The sequence below is a fragment of the Rhipicephalus sanguineus genome, chromosome 2, assembly GCF_013339695.2.
Source record: "Rhipicephalus sanguineus isolate Rsan-2018 chromosome 2, BIME_Rsan_1.4, whole genome shotgun sequence".
NCBI lineage: Eukaryota > Metazoa > Arthropoda > Arachnida > Ixodida > Ixodidae > Rhipicephalus > Rhipicephalus sanguineus.
The window spans coordinates 102,594,569-102,610,694 of record NC_051177.1 but is presented as its reverse complement, the minus strand read 5'-3'; the positions used below and the strand labels follow the sequence as shown (position 1 = coordinate 102,610,694).

Here is a 16,126-nt window from a genome sequence, read left to right as displayed (position 1 = left end):
ATTAATTAATTTACGGTAGGTGCAGCGAATGGCGAGGTGTAGTCGTGCAGCTTGCAAGGCATATGAACTGGAAATAGACTCTGAGAGGGGCGCCAACTTTATGGCGCTAGCGCCTAGCGACATATATGTTTCTCAAGGAGCGCACCGGAAGTCGGCCCCAGCCAACCGGAAGTTGAGCGTTGGCTCGAATGTAATGACCCTCCCCCCCCCCCCCCCCCCAAAAAAAAAAAGAAAATCGTACAAACAGGCGCTATTGGATAAAGTCAAGAGTTGTAGAGGACACGTATCATGTCGGAGCATAAGTTTAGTAAAGATAAGGGCCAACTAACTGTCAGGATATTTAGGATAACGAATGAAAATTGAATGAGATCACTGAAAGTGCAGACAGCTTAAAAGTGGATATGGGCCATCTCGATCGCATACCCATTTACCGAGCGCTCTCTTTCCACTCATAAGATGACTCATCGCTAAACACTAGTGCACCATCTCAGTAGAATGTGAGGGAAGGGTTGACGTCACTCAGTAGTGCTCTATGCTCAGCGTGCTTTCTCCAGAGCGCTCCCATGCGGAAATCTTCCACACGCGGGTTATGTAAAAAATTTTGTGCCTGCATGGCGCGAGGAATGCTCGATCAGTCGAGAAACGACGGCACGGACTAGATCACCAATTCTCAAGAGACAATTGAAAGACACGGTGAGGAAGCCGCGCATCTCGAAGCTGACGTGTCGGTCGACGGGGGGTACGACGGGCGACGACGGGCCCGTGCTTCGGTGTACCAAGCTTTGCAGAACTTAGTGCAAAACTGCCCGCAATTTCTTCTTCCCTTTCTTAAAAATTATCTTTCAAGCGCCACCTGGTGCTCTTTGAATAAAAGTACCGCTTATACCCGCCTCATCCGTGCGTGTCTCGCGCAGCCCACAGAACACGAACCAGTGTCGAAGATCGCCCGACATTAAGCTTGAACCGTGTGCGGACATTAAACGGGTCGATACGAAGACGCTGGATAGGGCCCCGGATTACGAAAGCCCCACCGAAATAACACGCACGAAGGACGCGCCTTTCAACTGATTTTTTTTTTTTTTTTGAAAAGTTCAAATCTGACTTTGAAATGTAGGGCAAGGGTTCCGTATAACGGACAGCCCAACGGAACCTTTACAGATGCTCCACCTCCACCTGTATCATACGATGCACTGCGCAATTGCCTCAACCTTACGAGCTTAAAATTTGTACAGGAGACGAAATCAAAGACTGAACGTAAGTGACAGATGGTGAAGACAAAAAAAATGATCGAAGACAGCTGATTTTTTTTTTGTTGGTCATACATGTCTTCACCATCAGTTCGACGTTGGAAGCAGCGATTTGCGTCGGGTTTTTCCTCAATTCCTATACGACCCATGCACCACGTTAAAGGGACCGACAACCAATTTTTTATGGTACACCTGTTTTCTTTAGCGCAAGGGAAATTAGCTTACCGGTCAGAGTGTCTAATCGCGGAATGGCGACGAGGAAAACGGCGTGAAACATTCATATTCATAATTTTTAAATCTGTGGCGACTACGTGAAATCGTACACACAACACACGCTGCAAACGGTGGGAGGCGAGCGCGACAGCGGTTAGACGTGTTTGTCCTCTGCGATTTGCTGCGCATGCGTGCACTCCGCGCGCATGCGCCGCGGCTCGCCATGTTCCACTATTATAGTTGCCGCGAAGGCAGAGCCAATCCCTCTTGCCTCGTAAGCATCATATAGAATAGAGCGGTGATGGATAATAATATACATACTCTAATTTCGAGCACTAATCGTGGTGCACATAAAAAACAGATCAGGCTACGTACAGCAAAAAGAACGACTCCACAGTGCAGCATCGAAGCTCTTCCGCTAGGCTGCGCGCCCCATACCGGTTCTATACAGTGACTTCTAGACGCAATCGCGAAAAGCACGCTTGAATCTGTTACTATACGCACGGTCTTCTCATTTCCACCAGGGCCTAATCACACGTTCTGGCCTGCAGTTGTCGGACCCTTTAAGCCTTTCCCGTCACGTGCAAAAGCGGATAACCATCACCGAGAAATTCAAAAGAAGTCGAGCGAGTGCTTAAGTAAGACTCTGCAAATCTAAGGGCTTTCAAAGCAACGTTTTTAACGGCTATAGACCTCGAGTGCCTGAAGTGGAGTTTGGGTTATTTCTAAAGCTCGTCACTTCGACTAGCTAACGTGCCGCGAGAAATGGGAAAATCCTAGTGAAAGGCCAAGTGAAAAAGGCCGTCACATTTTGGAAACGATTAGGGGTTCATAGTAACTTTGAAGAAAAAAATTCAAGGATTTTTAAGGGCTTTCAAGCACCTAACAAAGAATTTTCAAGGACTTGAAGCAACACTTGTTGAGATCGTAGAAAAAGGAAACACCAGCTTTTACAGCATGAAGCACATCCTTCATTGCACACAAGCCAAAGCAGGCACTTTTTCACAATTAATAGCAAACTAAAGGAATTCTCACAGTTCCCTTTTCGCCCATATTTTGTTTACACTGTTTTCCGAAGGTTTCAGTATTCTTCTGCTAGTTTACTTAAACTGATTCACCTCACAATATGGATGTATTGCGTGAGCGCGTGCGCACGCGACACACACACAAAATGTGCATTGCCAGCCTTAGAATTTTTTAACCTCACATGAATATATAGATGACATAATCGCCGCTAATATAACACAAAAACGCAGGAAAAAAACACAAACATGACAACACGGGCAGCACTTCCAACTTACTTTTGTCATTTTAGGGGCAATTATGTCACATAGCAAGTACCAACTAGGCGATGAACACGCTCACCTGATGAGCATATACGCACACACATTTGCAAAGGGGTCGGGCACCCTTCCCTCCCCACTGCCACAGAATAAAATCCTCGTTAACCCTCTGATCAAACTTAGGCTCGTGCGAACATAACTTTCTAGGCTCAAATTAAATGGCAATTAGTGAAGAATAATTTTGAAGTGAATTCAAATAGTGGCGGGACTTGAATTGTAGTAGGATGCAAATTGTATGTGGAACATTATTTTAAGTCTTGAAATTTCTCATACTTAGGCAATATAAGACGCTAATAAAAAGAATGAGTGAGGTGCACAAGTGTGGCTTCGCGCTGGGACGGATCTCCCCTGACAAAGTCGTTTCTCGGCAAAGCAGTCCCGTGTTGCAGTGAAACCATCTTTAAGGAGGGTTACACGTGATAGAATGTCTATCCGTTCATTTTTAAAACTTTTAAATATTAAATTAATGTCACGGAGAATTGGAACCGTGTAATATGAGCTCGATTATTCGCACGGAACTATCCAAAATTGCTCAACGAAAGTGTATTGGCTCAACAAAAGTGTATCGACAAAATTCAAGGACATTTAAGGACCTACAAAAATTAAAGGGTTTTCAAGGCCTTGAAAATGCTGTTTGAAAATTCCAGAGTTTTCAAGGATTTCAAGGACCGCTGAGATTATGACAAACCTTTAAAAAAAGGAAGAAGGCCGGAGAGGGGGATGTAGGACAGCGGCAAGAACAAGATAATGTAGAGAAGTTAAAAATGGTTGTAAGATGCCCAAAGGCTGCAGACAAAAATAGCTGTGATAAGAAAGGTGGAAGTGGTGTGCTACATATCAGGCACGTAGGCAAGGGGGGGGGGGGGGCGGGGGGCCCGGCCCCCCCCCCCGAAAAAAATTTCTGGCTACGTGCCTGCTACATATATTATTATTATTATTATTATTATTATTATTATTATTATTATTATTATTATTATACAGTAGCAGGAGGTTGAGGAGTACTACTGTACTAAATGAAATATATATATATATATATATATATATATATATATATATATATATATATATATATATATATAGTGTGTGTGTGTGTGTGTGTGTGTGTGTGTGTGTGTGTGTGTGTGTGTGTGTGTGTGTGTGTGTGCGTGCGTGCGTGCGTGCGTGCGTGCGTGCGTGCGTGCGTGCGTGCGTGCGAGCGCGCGCGCGCGCGCACAGCGATGGAGCAACGAGACGAAGAAAAATAAAAGCAAAATCGCCCCATTGCAGCTCTGGAACAGGCACGAAGATGACGCGTCACAAAAGGGATACCACGAATCCGAGACGTCCAGTTAGCGGATATATCGTGCTCGATGTGGCGCAAAAATAAATAGAAAAAGAAAAATGGAAAAGAAAAAAAAAAAAACGGGTCGCCGGAGATGGTTATAAATAACCTCTGCAGCGCAAGAGTCCGTAAACGCGCTGTGACCTCGAAAAGCGCGCCGGCTCGTCGCGTATGAATATCTTGCGAAGGCAACAATAAAGAAAACACACACACACACCGACATAAAACAAAAAGATACGTCGAGGAGCGAAGTCGGCTGACGGCCGCAAACAAGGAAGAATGGCCCCGTGCACGTATCGTACGTTGAACAGCGGCCTTGCAAAAGTCACGAATAGCAGAATAGTATCAGCAACACGAGAGTAGAAAGGGTTTATTCGACGTTTCGACCGGAGTCCGGTCTTCATCAGGAATGAAGATCGGACTCCGGTCCGGTTACCGAGGGTCTTCTATTCATTTCTGTCTATTACGCCTTCGGGCCCCTTCATCACCATGTGTGTATAGATTTGAGCGCGAACAGACGGGACACACGAATCGACATATTTTCACAGCGCAAAATGAACGAGGACGGATGAGAGTACACAACACAGGTGCAACATAGACACTGTGCGATTGCGCTGATGTGTGCTGTTGTTTGATGTGTGCTGTGTTTGATTTTCGCTAATAAATTTTAGATGAAGTGAGCGCCTGTGTTGTGTCCTTTCATCTGTCCTCGTTCATTTTGCGCTGTGCAAATATGTCGACGCTTAATTCTCACGCACGCACACTTTTTGCCAGTTTTGCAACAGCCTTGCGAGACGGCTGCACACTTTAGCGCTGTAGCAGGTCGAGTATTGTCTCGCTGGTCCTCTGATTTACGACTGGAATGTTAAGTCCATCGCACCAATGTGCACTGCAAGCAGATAAGCATTCATTCCTTCATTCGTTCGTTCACTGTACGTTGCCCTACTTTCCAGGTCGCTGGACGCCACGCGACATCCGCAGACCATCCTCGATAAGCCCGGAAGTGGAACTTCCGGACATGCTGTCACCGTCTAATTGAGAAATTCGGCGGCATCCTTTAAAATTTACGCACCGAGACGAAAATAAAGACAAGCTATTGTCTTTCTTCCCTAGCTTTTGCTACTGCCCCGCAGAAAAAAAAGGGGGGGTCGAGATAAAGACGTACGTCAGCGCGATAACGTACGACCGCGCGCATGCCTCTTTAGCGGAGAAGAATCGCCACCTTGGAGAGATAATAAAAACAGGGTATGGCTGGCAATGACGCCGGACGACGTCGGCATAACATGGCACTGGGTTTCGCAGTCTTACCTTTGCCCAGCCAGTTCATGGCACACGCGTTCTTCTCTCCCGCATAAAATGTAATAATAATATCTGGGGTTTAACGTCTCAAAACCACGATATGATTATGAGGGACGCCGTAGTGGAGGGCTCCGGAAATTTCGACCACCTGGGGTTCTTTAACGTGCACCTAAATCTAGGTACACGGGCCTCAAAAAATTTTCGCCACCATCGAAAATGCAGCCGCCACGGCCGGGATTCGATCCCGCGACCTTCGGGTCAGCAGTCGAGTGCCATAACCACTAGACCACCGTGGCGGGGCCCCGCATAAAATGTCGTCCGGATTTCGATTACTATTTCCTGAAAGACGACCGATGCGATTCCCCGGTACTGTTTCGTTCATAGAAGTACACACCTGATTGCATTAGCTATTTGTTTAACTTTAATGCGAAGCATTCTACGGCAACCCCTGTACAAAGTCCAGCCTACTGGACTTTGTACAGGGGTTGGAAAAGTTAATTTTTTTTCGGGAAAGTTCATTTTTAAAAATTTAACTAGACCATGTAGCATATATTAAAGAATACATGCAGCAGATAATAATAATAATAAAACCCGTATCGCTTTTTATATAGAACTGTCTGAACTCCTACCACAGGTGTGTTCTCGTTGCTGACTCTGCTCTTCGCACAACTACGCTGTAAAACGACAAACGATAGCTGAATTTCGCCAGCGACAGATATGTCTGGTAAAAAGCACAATTCCTTTAATAAAGTAAGCCTCTGTACGGGTGCATGTTCCCTGGGTTTGTGGTTTGGTAAGTTTACCGCCTCAAGCAGTTTAGTTAACACAATCTTTAGGATTTCCCTGTAGTACTAAACTGCCATCTCAACAACACGTTCGCAGACCCTGTAAAGGTCCGTTCACACATGCGCACGGCCGGGTGTCTCGTGTTATCTCAATGCGCTCGACGCGCCTCCAAAAGTTTCGGCCGCATTTTCGTTCTTCACGCGTAGTTTTCATCGGCCTCCCAAGTCAACGTGACTCGCGCTCTAGTTTCACTGGTGACGTCATTCTCGTGCTTCCGGGACAAAGCTAAGCAATTTAACTTATTCCAGCCGAGAAATTAAATTGCGATATTGAGCGCAGAATGATCGTCGTCGCACATTATATTCTCGGCACGACTACGAGGCAGTGTGCGCAATGCACGCAACTACAAAGGCGCGGAGGTACGCTTTACCACACCTGGTTTTGCTGCAGCACACACGCAAACACGCGCCGGCAGCTGCTGTCACAATTTCGCTCCGGACACAGAGGGCACAACTGGGATTCCTATTCCCTCGCATGACAGAGCAATAGCCTCCCTAGCGTATCAGCTCGCTTCACAAAGCGCGCATTTAAGCGCTTGCACGTAGGCAAGTAATACAAATTTACACATCGCAGTAGGCTTCAGGGTCAGTCATACGTGACTAAGATGCGTGGAATCACCGAGTATAAAACACCTTTTCTTTTCTTCTGTCAAATAAAGGGATTACACTTTTTTTAAAGGTTAACAATGAGAATTCTTGATGCCACACATTTTTCGCAGCAAACGAGACCACTGAAATAGTGCAGTAACTTTATGTGCATATGTAAAATCAATACCAATCTTCCCTCTTACCACTGTTGTTCTAAGCTCAATGACTTCTAATTTCATATGGTTAAGCCGGTTTAAATCCACGTCAGGACTAAACAAGCTGCAACCATAATGCATACAAATCAGTGGAAGAAACGGAAAGCTTTCAGAAAACACACAACAGAAAAAGAAAGGTCATTTTGTGGTAGAAACTGTATTTTTCACAGCTTAAGAGCTTGTTCGCAGGGCGGCATGACTTTATCCCAGGTTTGATCCAATGTATCCATTCCATACAATGACTGGTGAGCCTATTGAGATTAAGGAGTCAGTGTGAGCCACAGTGTTTGTGCTTCAAAGGACCTGTAATTAGGTTGCATCACATTAACTTAAAGTGCTCAAGTTGATGAGACGTGACATTACCACGAAATGATAGGTGTTCCTGTTACCCGCTCTACATATTTAGGAGAAAATAAAAGCAACAAACTGTGAATGACTACAGTTAAACGTGATCTCGTGTTAACCAGATCTGAAATGGTCACTACAGTTGTGCAGGTGATATTGCTAGTTCAAATTTAACTACAAAAACAAGTGCCTACGAGACTTAGGCAACCACATTTAGTAAACAACAGCTAATATATGCTCTTCCTGGTAACAGAAAAACTTCCAAAAAATATTTACTACACATTGTTCGTGCCGTGTGTCTATATGTCATGTTGGTTGGTGGATATATGAACTGAATTCTGAGGTTTTACGTGCCATAAGTACAATGCGATTGTGAGGCGCACCGTAGTGGGAGACTCCAGACCAATATGGACTACCCAGCGTTCTTTAACATGCACCTAAATTTAAGAACCTTGGCACTTTTACATCTCGCCACCATCACGATGCAGCCGCAGTGGCCGGGAATCGAACCCACATCTTCGTGTGTCCTTAGGAAGTCATCGCCATGGCCGCAAAGCCACCAAGGCATAAGCGAGAAGCAGCCACCATACAATCAGCACAAACATGGCAACGTAAAAACCACAGCATATCATTATAAGAATAATCCACGGAGGCTGGAGGCACTCACCCTGAACCCTACAGGTGGCCATAGCATCTCCCGATGCCCTGGACTGTTGTTCAGACGGCTTTGCAGTGATGTCTATCATTTCTTCGTCACTGCTGCTGCTGCTGCCGGTTCGATGGCGAGTGGGGGCTCTGCGTGCGTGCGGCTTAGTCCCTAGCAGGTGAGCGTGTCCCGTGGCCAGGGCCTGGTAATTGGAGCCCGTGAGTTCCTGAGGAGGCCGGCGTCCGTAGTCATGCCCCACTTCGCCCGGTGGTCCTCCGGCGACCAGACGCTCAGTTTCCATTGTCGGAGCCCGGACCCTGAGCGCAGTGCACAAGGATCACCTGTCAGACACTCGGCGACGTCCGTGGGCACCACCACACTTTCACACACAGGCGATCGAAGCTACATCGCACCGTTGACAATCACTACCGAGAGGTGCGCGCTCACGGTCTCTGTCGTGGAACTGCAACCGGAAGTACCCCGCGCGCTTGCCGCAGGAACAACTGAGCACACGGAGTGGGAGGCAGTTGTCGAGTGCGAAAGCGTTTCGTCACCGGTCCAGCCTTCTGCGCTTGGCTGCATAGGAATCTTTCCGCAACAGAACGAAGCGCTTTCTCTCGCCTGTCGTACGTGAGAGGTCTGTAGCCCCCCAGCAGACAAGCGCGCGGCATCATGCCAGTCCGCAGCTGCGGCGTCGGGTCAACCCGCTCGGTGTATCACGCACACCGAAATTCATCGTGTCACTTCCGACGAAGCGATCCGCTTAGCCCATTAGACGGGCTCTTGATGTGCGTGCACGCGAGCAAAAAAAAAAAAAAAAAAAAAAAGACGCGTTGTGTTTACTTCACTCGTCACAGCGCACAGCGCGCGAACACGACAGACATGGGCAGGCGCTCGAGCTACCGGATACGACGCGCGCTACGGGAGCGAGGTCTTCAACGACGCATGACATCGTGTACTGTATTTTCCTTTGACGTGCGCCGCAACAATTACGGTTGACCGGCAACCGAAGCGATGGGATAAACGAGAGGAAACAAACCTAAAACGCGACTTCTTCGAACCATCTGGCAGACAAAAGGTAATTCTCAGCATCTGTCAAAAATACGGATCACACGCGGCAACGAGATCGATAAACGTGTCCCAGGGGCCACGGAGCGCTTGATCCCAAGTGGCAGTGATAACAAAGCTAGACAGGCCATTTGTGAACACAGCTCGGCTGCTAAGTTCCGACATAACCTCAACGCCGATCATGCATACCATTACCATAGGATCTACGACACTTCATTTGAATTGGTGGTGTCTTGAAGGATAGCCCAATGGTGATGCAACACGAAAAGAAGCAGTGTCTTCGTGTACGTTTAGCGGTCGACAACAGTTTTTTTCTTTGCCCATCCTCTAATCTCACGAGGCATGAACGATTCAGCGAGTACGCTAAGAGGCGTTAAGAGCCACAAACATGTTTAAAAGAGCTAATTTGGTCCAAGACGCAACCCCCAACCGGAGATCAACTTTTCGGGCATCGATACGGCATCCCTGTTAGCATCTGCCGGGTTTCAGAGAGGCCTGCGGTAGTTTCGGCGCAACTGTTCGAGGTTTACGCGTTTCATGGTTCGCTAAGGGGCCAAGATGCAACCAAACTATTCAGTTTAGGAGCTAACCGCGTTAACGCAATGAAACAAGAGAAGCACAACTGCGTTTCGACTATTGCAGCAATGGACGATGACAACTCAGGCCCATGAGTCAAACATTGCAAAAATAAAACAGTAAGCCTAAAAAAAGACCAGGGCGAAAGTCAACGCACCAAGAAGAAATATGAGAGAAATGGCCTACGCGTTATGAAATAAATTCTTACCATTATAGCAGCCCTTCTCCTGTCTTCCCCAAAATTACATCCGTGGTCGTTTCCTCTGTAAACGCAGCTGAGCGGCATTATAAAAGCTTTTAGTTGCGCCTTAGGACCTACGAAATCGATAATGACAACTGTAGAACAAGCACACCGCTAAATAAAAAAGTAGCGCTGTAATCGTTTAAGATAAGTTTGTTATTCAATTTATTATTTGATTGTCCTTACCCTAATAACTTGAGATCCCCCAGATGCTTTATAAATATTGTATTCAAAACTATGGTAATGTTTAAGATTATAACATTTGTACGGTTAAAAAGTTAATGTTTTATCGTCACCACCACGGTAGTGAGAACAGCGCCCCTTCTTGCTTAATTTAATGGTATGCGCGTGTTTGACTCGTAAAGTAAATCTCTAATTTATTTATTAATTGTTTCAATTGAAATGGGACCAAGGGTGCTATTCTGGACTTCCGCCATTTTCTGTCAAATTTGACGTAGGCGTGACGTGTACACAATGATGACGCAAACGCATGAAATGCTTGCGAAACGTGACGTGAAGGGGACCTAAGATGCAAAGAAACGTGCAATTAAATAGTATTTTTGTATCTGAAATTGTTAATGCAACAACAAAAAAATAAAAAGAAAAGTGAAGCGTTTAGTTTTAGAGTTGTGAAGCAGACAATAACGTCTGCAATTTAGCGCCATATTTGGACATGAGCGACAATGCCATAGTAACTTTTTTAGCCAATAAGCGAGCCAGCCAAGCCAGCGTCGACATTGCCGACATCGTTATTTCGCTGGTTGTTTTGTGTAGGTGTTCTGTGGTTATGTCGGCAGGTCGCGAACAGTGGGCCGCGATGTTGCATTTTTTTAGCGATCGTCCCTGTATGGGGAGGGTGGTTTGCAACTTACTACTGAGGTACGATGGGAGCCGCGACAGACGATGACAGAGCGCCTTTACCGCCTGGGCCCCAGCAGCAGGCCGCCGCCGGAGTGGCGGCAGCTCGAGCTCGAGGCGCGGAATGACGGTGCAGTCAGGTAAGCTTGCGTTTCACTCGGGTGGTGTTGAAGTTGCAGCTATGCACATGCTTATTGCAGGAGAACAGGCGGATGGCCGTTCGATTTGGCGACGCACGTTTCGGTGGACGACGCCCGCGTCGTTACAAGTATGCGCGTCGACCCCGTCTTGGGCTGCGGTGGCCCTTCGTTCCCAGGGCCCGCGGCGTCCAGAAGCGCTATAAGGAGCTGCACAGTATTGCAAGTATTAATAATGCCCCTTCTGTTCCTTCTGTCTTTTTTGTTGCGGTGGCTGTTGCGCGTCTAGCTTATCTTATGTGCCAACTAGCCCAACAGCCAGCTGAGTTATTTATAACGTCTCCGATGCGCGAAGTATCTTCCTGAACTGTCGTGATCATTAAGATGGTGCTATATGTTTTGCTGAGGATGCGTAAGGACTACTGTAAGTAAAAGTTACAATCATGTAAATATACATAAGCAGTAGCAATAAGAGTTAAGTTTCAGGACCTCACGTTACGCGCGATCAGTTGAATCTGAAAGATAAAGTCTAGGCGAATCTCAATCCACAGAAGTGATGCACCTCCGAAGGTGTTAACTGTGGAAGGTACTTCCACGTTGCTTACAACATACGGATAAGAAGTGCATAATGATCACAGATAAAGAGGAGGAATTGTAGTATTTCACGCAGTTGATGTTCCATTGGACTGGCAACACTAAGAAGTGCACAAACTGCATTCAAAGAGATGTCATTAATGCAGATGTGCTGGTTTCAAAACTGGCTGGTACAATATTAGAGGCATCCTTTGTTGCTGTTGGCAGCAGTGAATGATAAGACAATGATGTAAGCAATGAGACAACTTGACTGCTTTTTATTATTGCAAGGATGATGAATTGACTCACAATGATGAATTAACAGAAGAAGATCAACTGACTCACAATACATTATGAAATATCACGTATTACTCTTGCATGTAAACTTTTATAGTCCACCAGAGAAACCAGGACAGAAAGTAGCTACACAGTGCTGTGCCCACGTTGCCCCTTTCGGTACTGGTTCGTTTTGTGCCTATAAGCGTTTACATAGATTACCAACCACAGCAAGCTTGTGTTCTTGCATGCACGAGTGGCTACTACATGAACAGAGCTTTTGTACACACCTGCCAGACTGGTACAGTCATCACATGGGTTCGCATTGTGAATAAAGTGCCCAAAACAATGCTCTGGAATGGCATACAATGTTGCATGCACAGCTGCAAAATAACACAGGCTGTTTACAGAGTCACTATGGTGTCAACAAACTAGTCCTATGATTTGCGGCAGAAGCTGAGCATGCTTTTGCCTAACGGCTTGGTACAATTAGCATGCTCTCAATGAACGAACACAATGAAGCTTTTGTCAGAATACAATTCCTGCAAGAACACAAGTACAGGGGATGGGTATAGGATCGAATAGAATGCAAGTGGCTACTTTGTCATGAGAAACAGCAAGAGCTTCTTGTGTTTCACGTTTCTGTGCACATCTCGCAGGAATGTAAACGCCATTACATCGAGTCGTGCCCAGCTGTGAACCACTACAGAGCGTGATCCTGCCATTGCCTACCCGCCTGGTTCATGTCTACTGCAGCCGTATTGTCGCTATTGTTGTTGTAAAGGTCCGCATATTCTCATTCGAGTTCTTCAGTGCAAGGGATGTCGTCTGGCTCAGGCAGCTGCTGCCAAACACCGAGGTTGTGAAGCACGACACAAACTGCGATGATTTTCGACGTGAAGAGTGGGCCATAGTACAGTGTTCTGTACCTCTGCAAGCACCGAAAGTGTGCCTTAAGGACTCCAGTGCACAGTTATACGACGCACCGCAGTGAAGAGTGGGTGCGGTGGAATCGGGCAGCAGAGGATTCTGCAGGATGTGCTCCAGGGATGGGGTTAAGCAGCCAAGGTTGAAGCGAGTATGCACTATCACCTGTGGAGGACAGTGTTCCAATTAGCATAATATGAATGTATACATGAATATGTACTATTCCTTTCTCACTTCTTTTAACTTATTCGAGGACATCGTGTCACTGATATGCACTGCTTTCCTTTTTTTACAGCTAGACATATTCACAGAATTGCTTGTCTGGTTAGGTTACATAATTACGGCTTTTGAAATGCTCCAACGAAAAAATGGCTTTATCAACACAATTCCTTCGTCAGGAGGAATGACAACGAAGCTACTGAACTGCAGCCCTTAACTTCTTTCATAGAGACGAAGGGGCGAGTGACAGAAGGCGCATCTTCTTTGGTGGTAAGGGTGTTGTGCTTTCTTTTGATTGCATGGGACTGGTGTGCGGCTGCAGATGGTCAGCGCACTCAAGGCTTGGTTTCCCTTAGTTTTCTTTTTGTGCTTAGGCCGTCAATGAAACATGACAGCAGGTTTCTTTTGCAACCGTTTCAGTTGTTTTTTAGTGCTTTTTATGAACCATGACTGAAATACCTTTGAGTTGTGAGTTGACTTATTTTATTGCTATATAGCACATGGCTGAGCTTGCTTATTTGTATTTTCTATACAAGTTGTCCTTTCTATACAATGGTATTTATGAATGTACAACATCTATGGCAGTTGTATTTGATGTATTATTTTTTTAACATAGCCTCAGAGTGTAGCATTTTCTGTATCATCGCATGCTTACTATTTATTATTTCACCACTTTATAATAAATGATCATACAATGTCTTCATGAAAGTTTATTTAATGCTTGACCTTTCTATTGCACTAGTAGTCTTTCCCATGACCATGGAAAGACAAGTTGCAATTATACACTGAGAGCAAGTCGGTTTGTTGTGTGCCGCCTCGGGTCTCAGTATGACTTGTTTTCTCAAATGTGTGCATGAGAGAATTTTCATTCAAGGGAACACGAGTGCCACTAAAGTAGATAGTGTTCGACCAAGGTAGCTGCCAGTAATAACATACGGGGCAGAAATTTGGACAAAGAGACTTTAGTAGTTAAGATCCATGCAGCATGTAATAAAATTACAACGAATAATGTTTTTGCTACACTAAGACACCACACAAGCATTCTCACGCTTGCATACCAAGCAGCTATTCACCAACCTGGCCACGGCGTCCACTGCCCAGTCCTGGCTCACGGTGGATGTCTTCCACATAACGGCGTCGTGCACGGGCCCCGAGTGCGAGGGCAGTCATCGGCAGGGTTGGTCACATACCTGCAGAGTGTTGTTTGCATTGGAAGGAAGTCGGCAACAGCAATAGAACCAGCTACATGCAGAACAACTGTAACTGTGTGGTCCAACGCACTTATTTCTCTCGAGTTGCTTTCGGAGCGCAGCTTCGACAGCTGTATCTTTTATTTCATATGTGGCAGTTACTGCATGTCTGCATATCACTGTTTATGAAATTAGAGCGCAATCAGCACGTTTGATTTCCTTTCATGCATTATTTTTCTTAAAAGCTACCACGATCAAATATGAAGCTCGATGAACTTTTTATAGTGTCACGTCACCCCTGCCAAAACTAAATAGTGACGGAAACTCCGTTTACCGCGACTACTGCGTTCTTTTCTATCACTGCAGTTGGAGCAACGGCAAATGTCGTTAAAATACTGGAGAGTGGCGAAAAGCTGTCTTTCACGTTCCTCATTTGCATTTTACTAACACCATGCGCGAGATTGAGTAAGATGAAATTTTTTCTCACCACCATGACGCTGAGGGCGTAAAAGTTCTTGCGGCAAAAGTAAGCAGCCTCGTTGCCATCGTCCTTTTCATACGGCCCACTTATGCACACGAACGTGTCGTCGACCACCTCAACGCAGCCTTCAAATCTTGCATCTATGTGGACAAAGCCTTCCTTTTGGCAGGGAGGGCGACCCACTCATTACCGAGGCGCTCGACGATCGCTTCCATGACAGCATGAATCGTGAGACCCACACTGGACTAGCTCGTCGCCACGTCCTCGTTGTTCGAGATCGCGTCGTGGTAACTGCCTGTGGCGAACAAGCGAAGGACGCAAAGCACTTGTAGCTCAACAAAAACAGCAACGGTCGGGGCTGTTCTCGTGTCCGTACGCCGCCTCTCCAGGTCCTGGCGAAGCTCCCCGCACAGCCATCGCACAGTGTCCTTCGTCAGCCGGCACCACAGTTGAAATAATCGATCGGTCATCACAAAAGCATCGCGGTACTCGCGATGCTTCCTGCAGCTCCAGCCACTACACAACAAAGGGCAGCGCCATTTTTCTTCGCTTATCTAGCGTTCTCTTGCGGCGAAAACCGCAAATTCGAACAAGCCAAATTAAACAATAACCTTTTATTTTAACAAGCAAGCTTCATGTACAACACTTTATAATATTACTAACCGAAGGCATGCTTGTAAAGTAACTCACGGAATGGCATCTACACATACGTATGTGAGGCTGCACATTGAACAAGCAACTCAATTTACAACAATATGGCGGCCAATTTTGGGCACTTCATTGTTCTCACATTTTAAGCTGCAAATTTGGCAGGATGCAACGTCACGCAACGTCAATTTGACGCTACAAAAAGTGAGATCCTGTGACGCAATGGGCGCCATCAGTGCAATGTCCAATCGTGTTGCAGACATGGCGGCTCTTCGTCAAGCGAGCAGTAGTTTCGATAAACCGCAAGTGGACCGTAGGCACAGCTCAGTACCATATTTCGGTTTCGTTGTTTCACCCAAACCTTTATTTCTACATGACAGAGTACGGCGAAGCGTTGCTTCGGAAAAAATTTACTATTTTTTGGCACGTTACGTCATCGCGGATTCCTGTGTCGTAACGCCATTGCAGCGCCACAATGCGAACGACTTCGCGTGACCAATCAAATCATCAACATGGCGGAATTTGACAACATGGCGGAATTTGACAATGTCCAGAATAGCACCCCAAGAAACATTTTTTGATGTGAAGAACGACTGATGTATAATTAATCCGAACTTGCTCCCTTATCTAGCAGTTAATGCTAAATGAAAGCCTTCATTCACCAAAATTACGTTTATTTAGTAAAAAAATGTTTATTTAGTAAGACGTTGCAAGTAAATGCTATCATAATTTGTAAAATTTGACATTTTAACACTATCATCATCCGTACCGCTGACTGCGACGCGGAAATGCCCTCGTGGCGGCTGCTCGCAACAGCACCATCTTTTTTGTGATTGGTCGAGAGGTTTCTTCCTTCGCTGACGTAACATT

The 16,126-nt window shown here is 45.9% G+C and overlaps 1 protein-coding gene across 2 annotated transcripts in view; it reads right to left on the bottom strand.

Moving 5' to 3' along the window:
• LOC119383490 (H(+)/Cl(-) exchange transporter 3) overlaps positions 1 to 10,040 on the bottom strand; it is a 73,529-nt gene extending 63,489 nt beyond the window's left edge. For both annotated transcript variants that reach the window (XM_037651652.2, XM_037651653.2), the window contains exons 1-2: positions 9,915 to 10,040; positions 8,084 to 8,379 (exon numbers count right to left, since the gene is read on the bottom strand). In XM_037651652.2, coding sequence (XP_037507580.1) covers positions 8,084 to 8,363 — 280 coding nt within the window. In that variant the 5' untranslated portion in view covers positions 8,364 to 8,379; positions 9,915 to 10,040. The remainder of the gene's footprint in view (positions 1 to 8,083; positions 8,380 to 9,914) is intronic.
• Between the last annotated feature and the right edge of the window lie 6,086 nt (positions 10,041 to 16,126).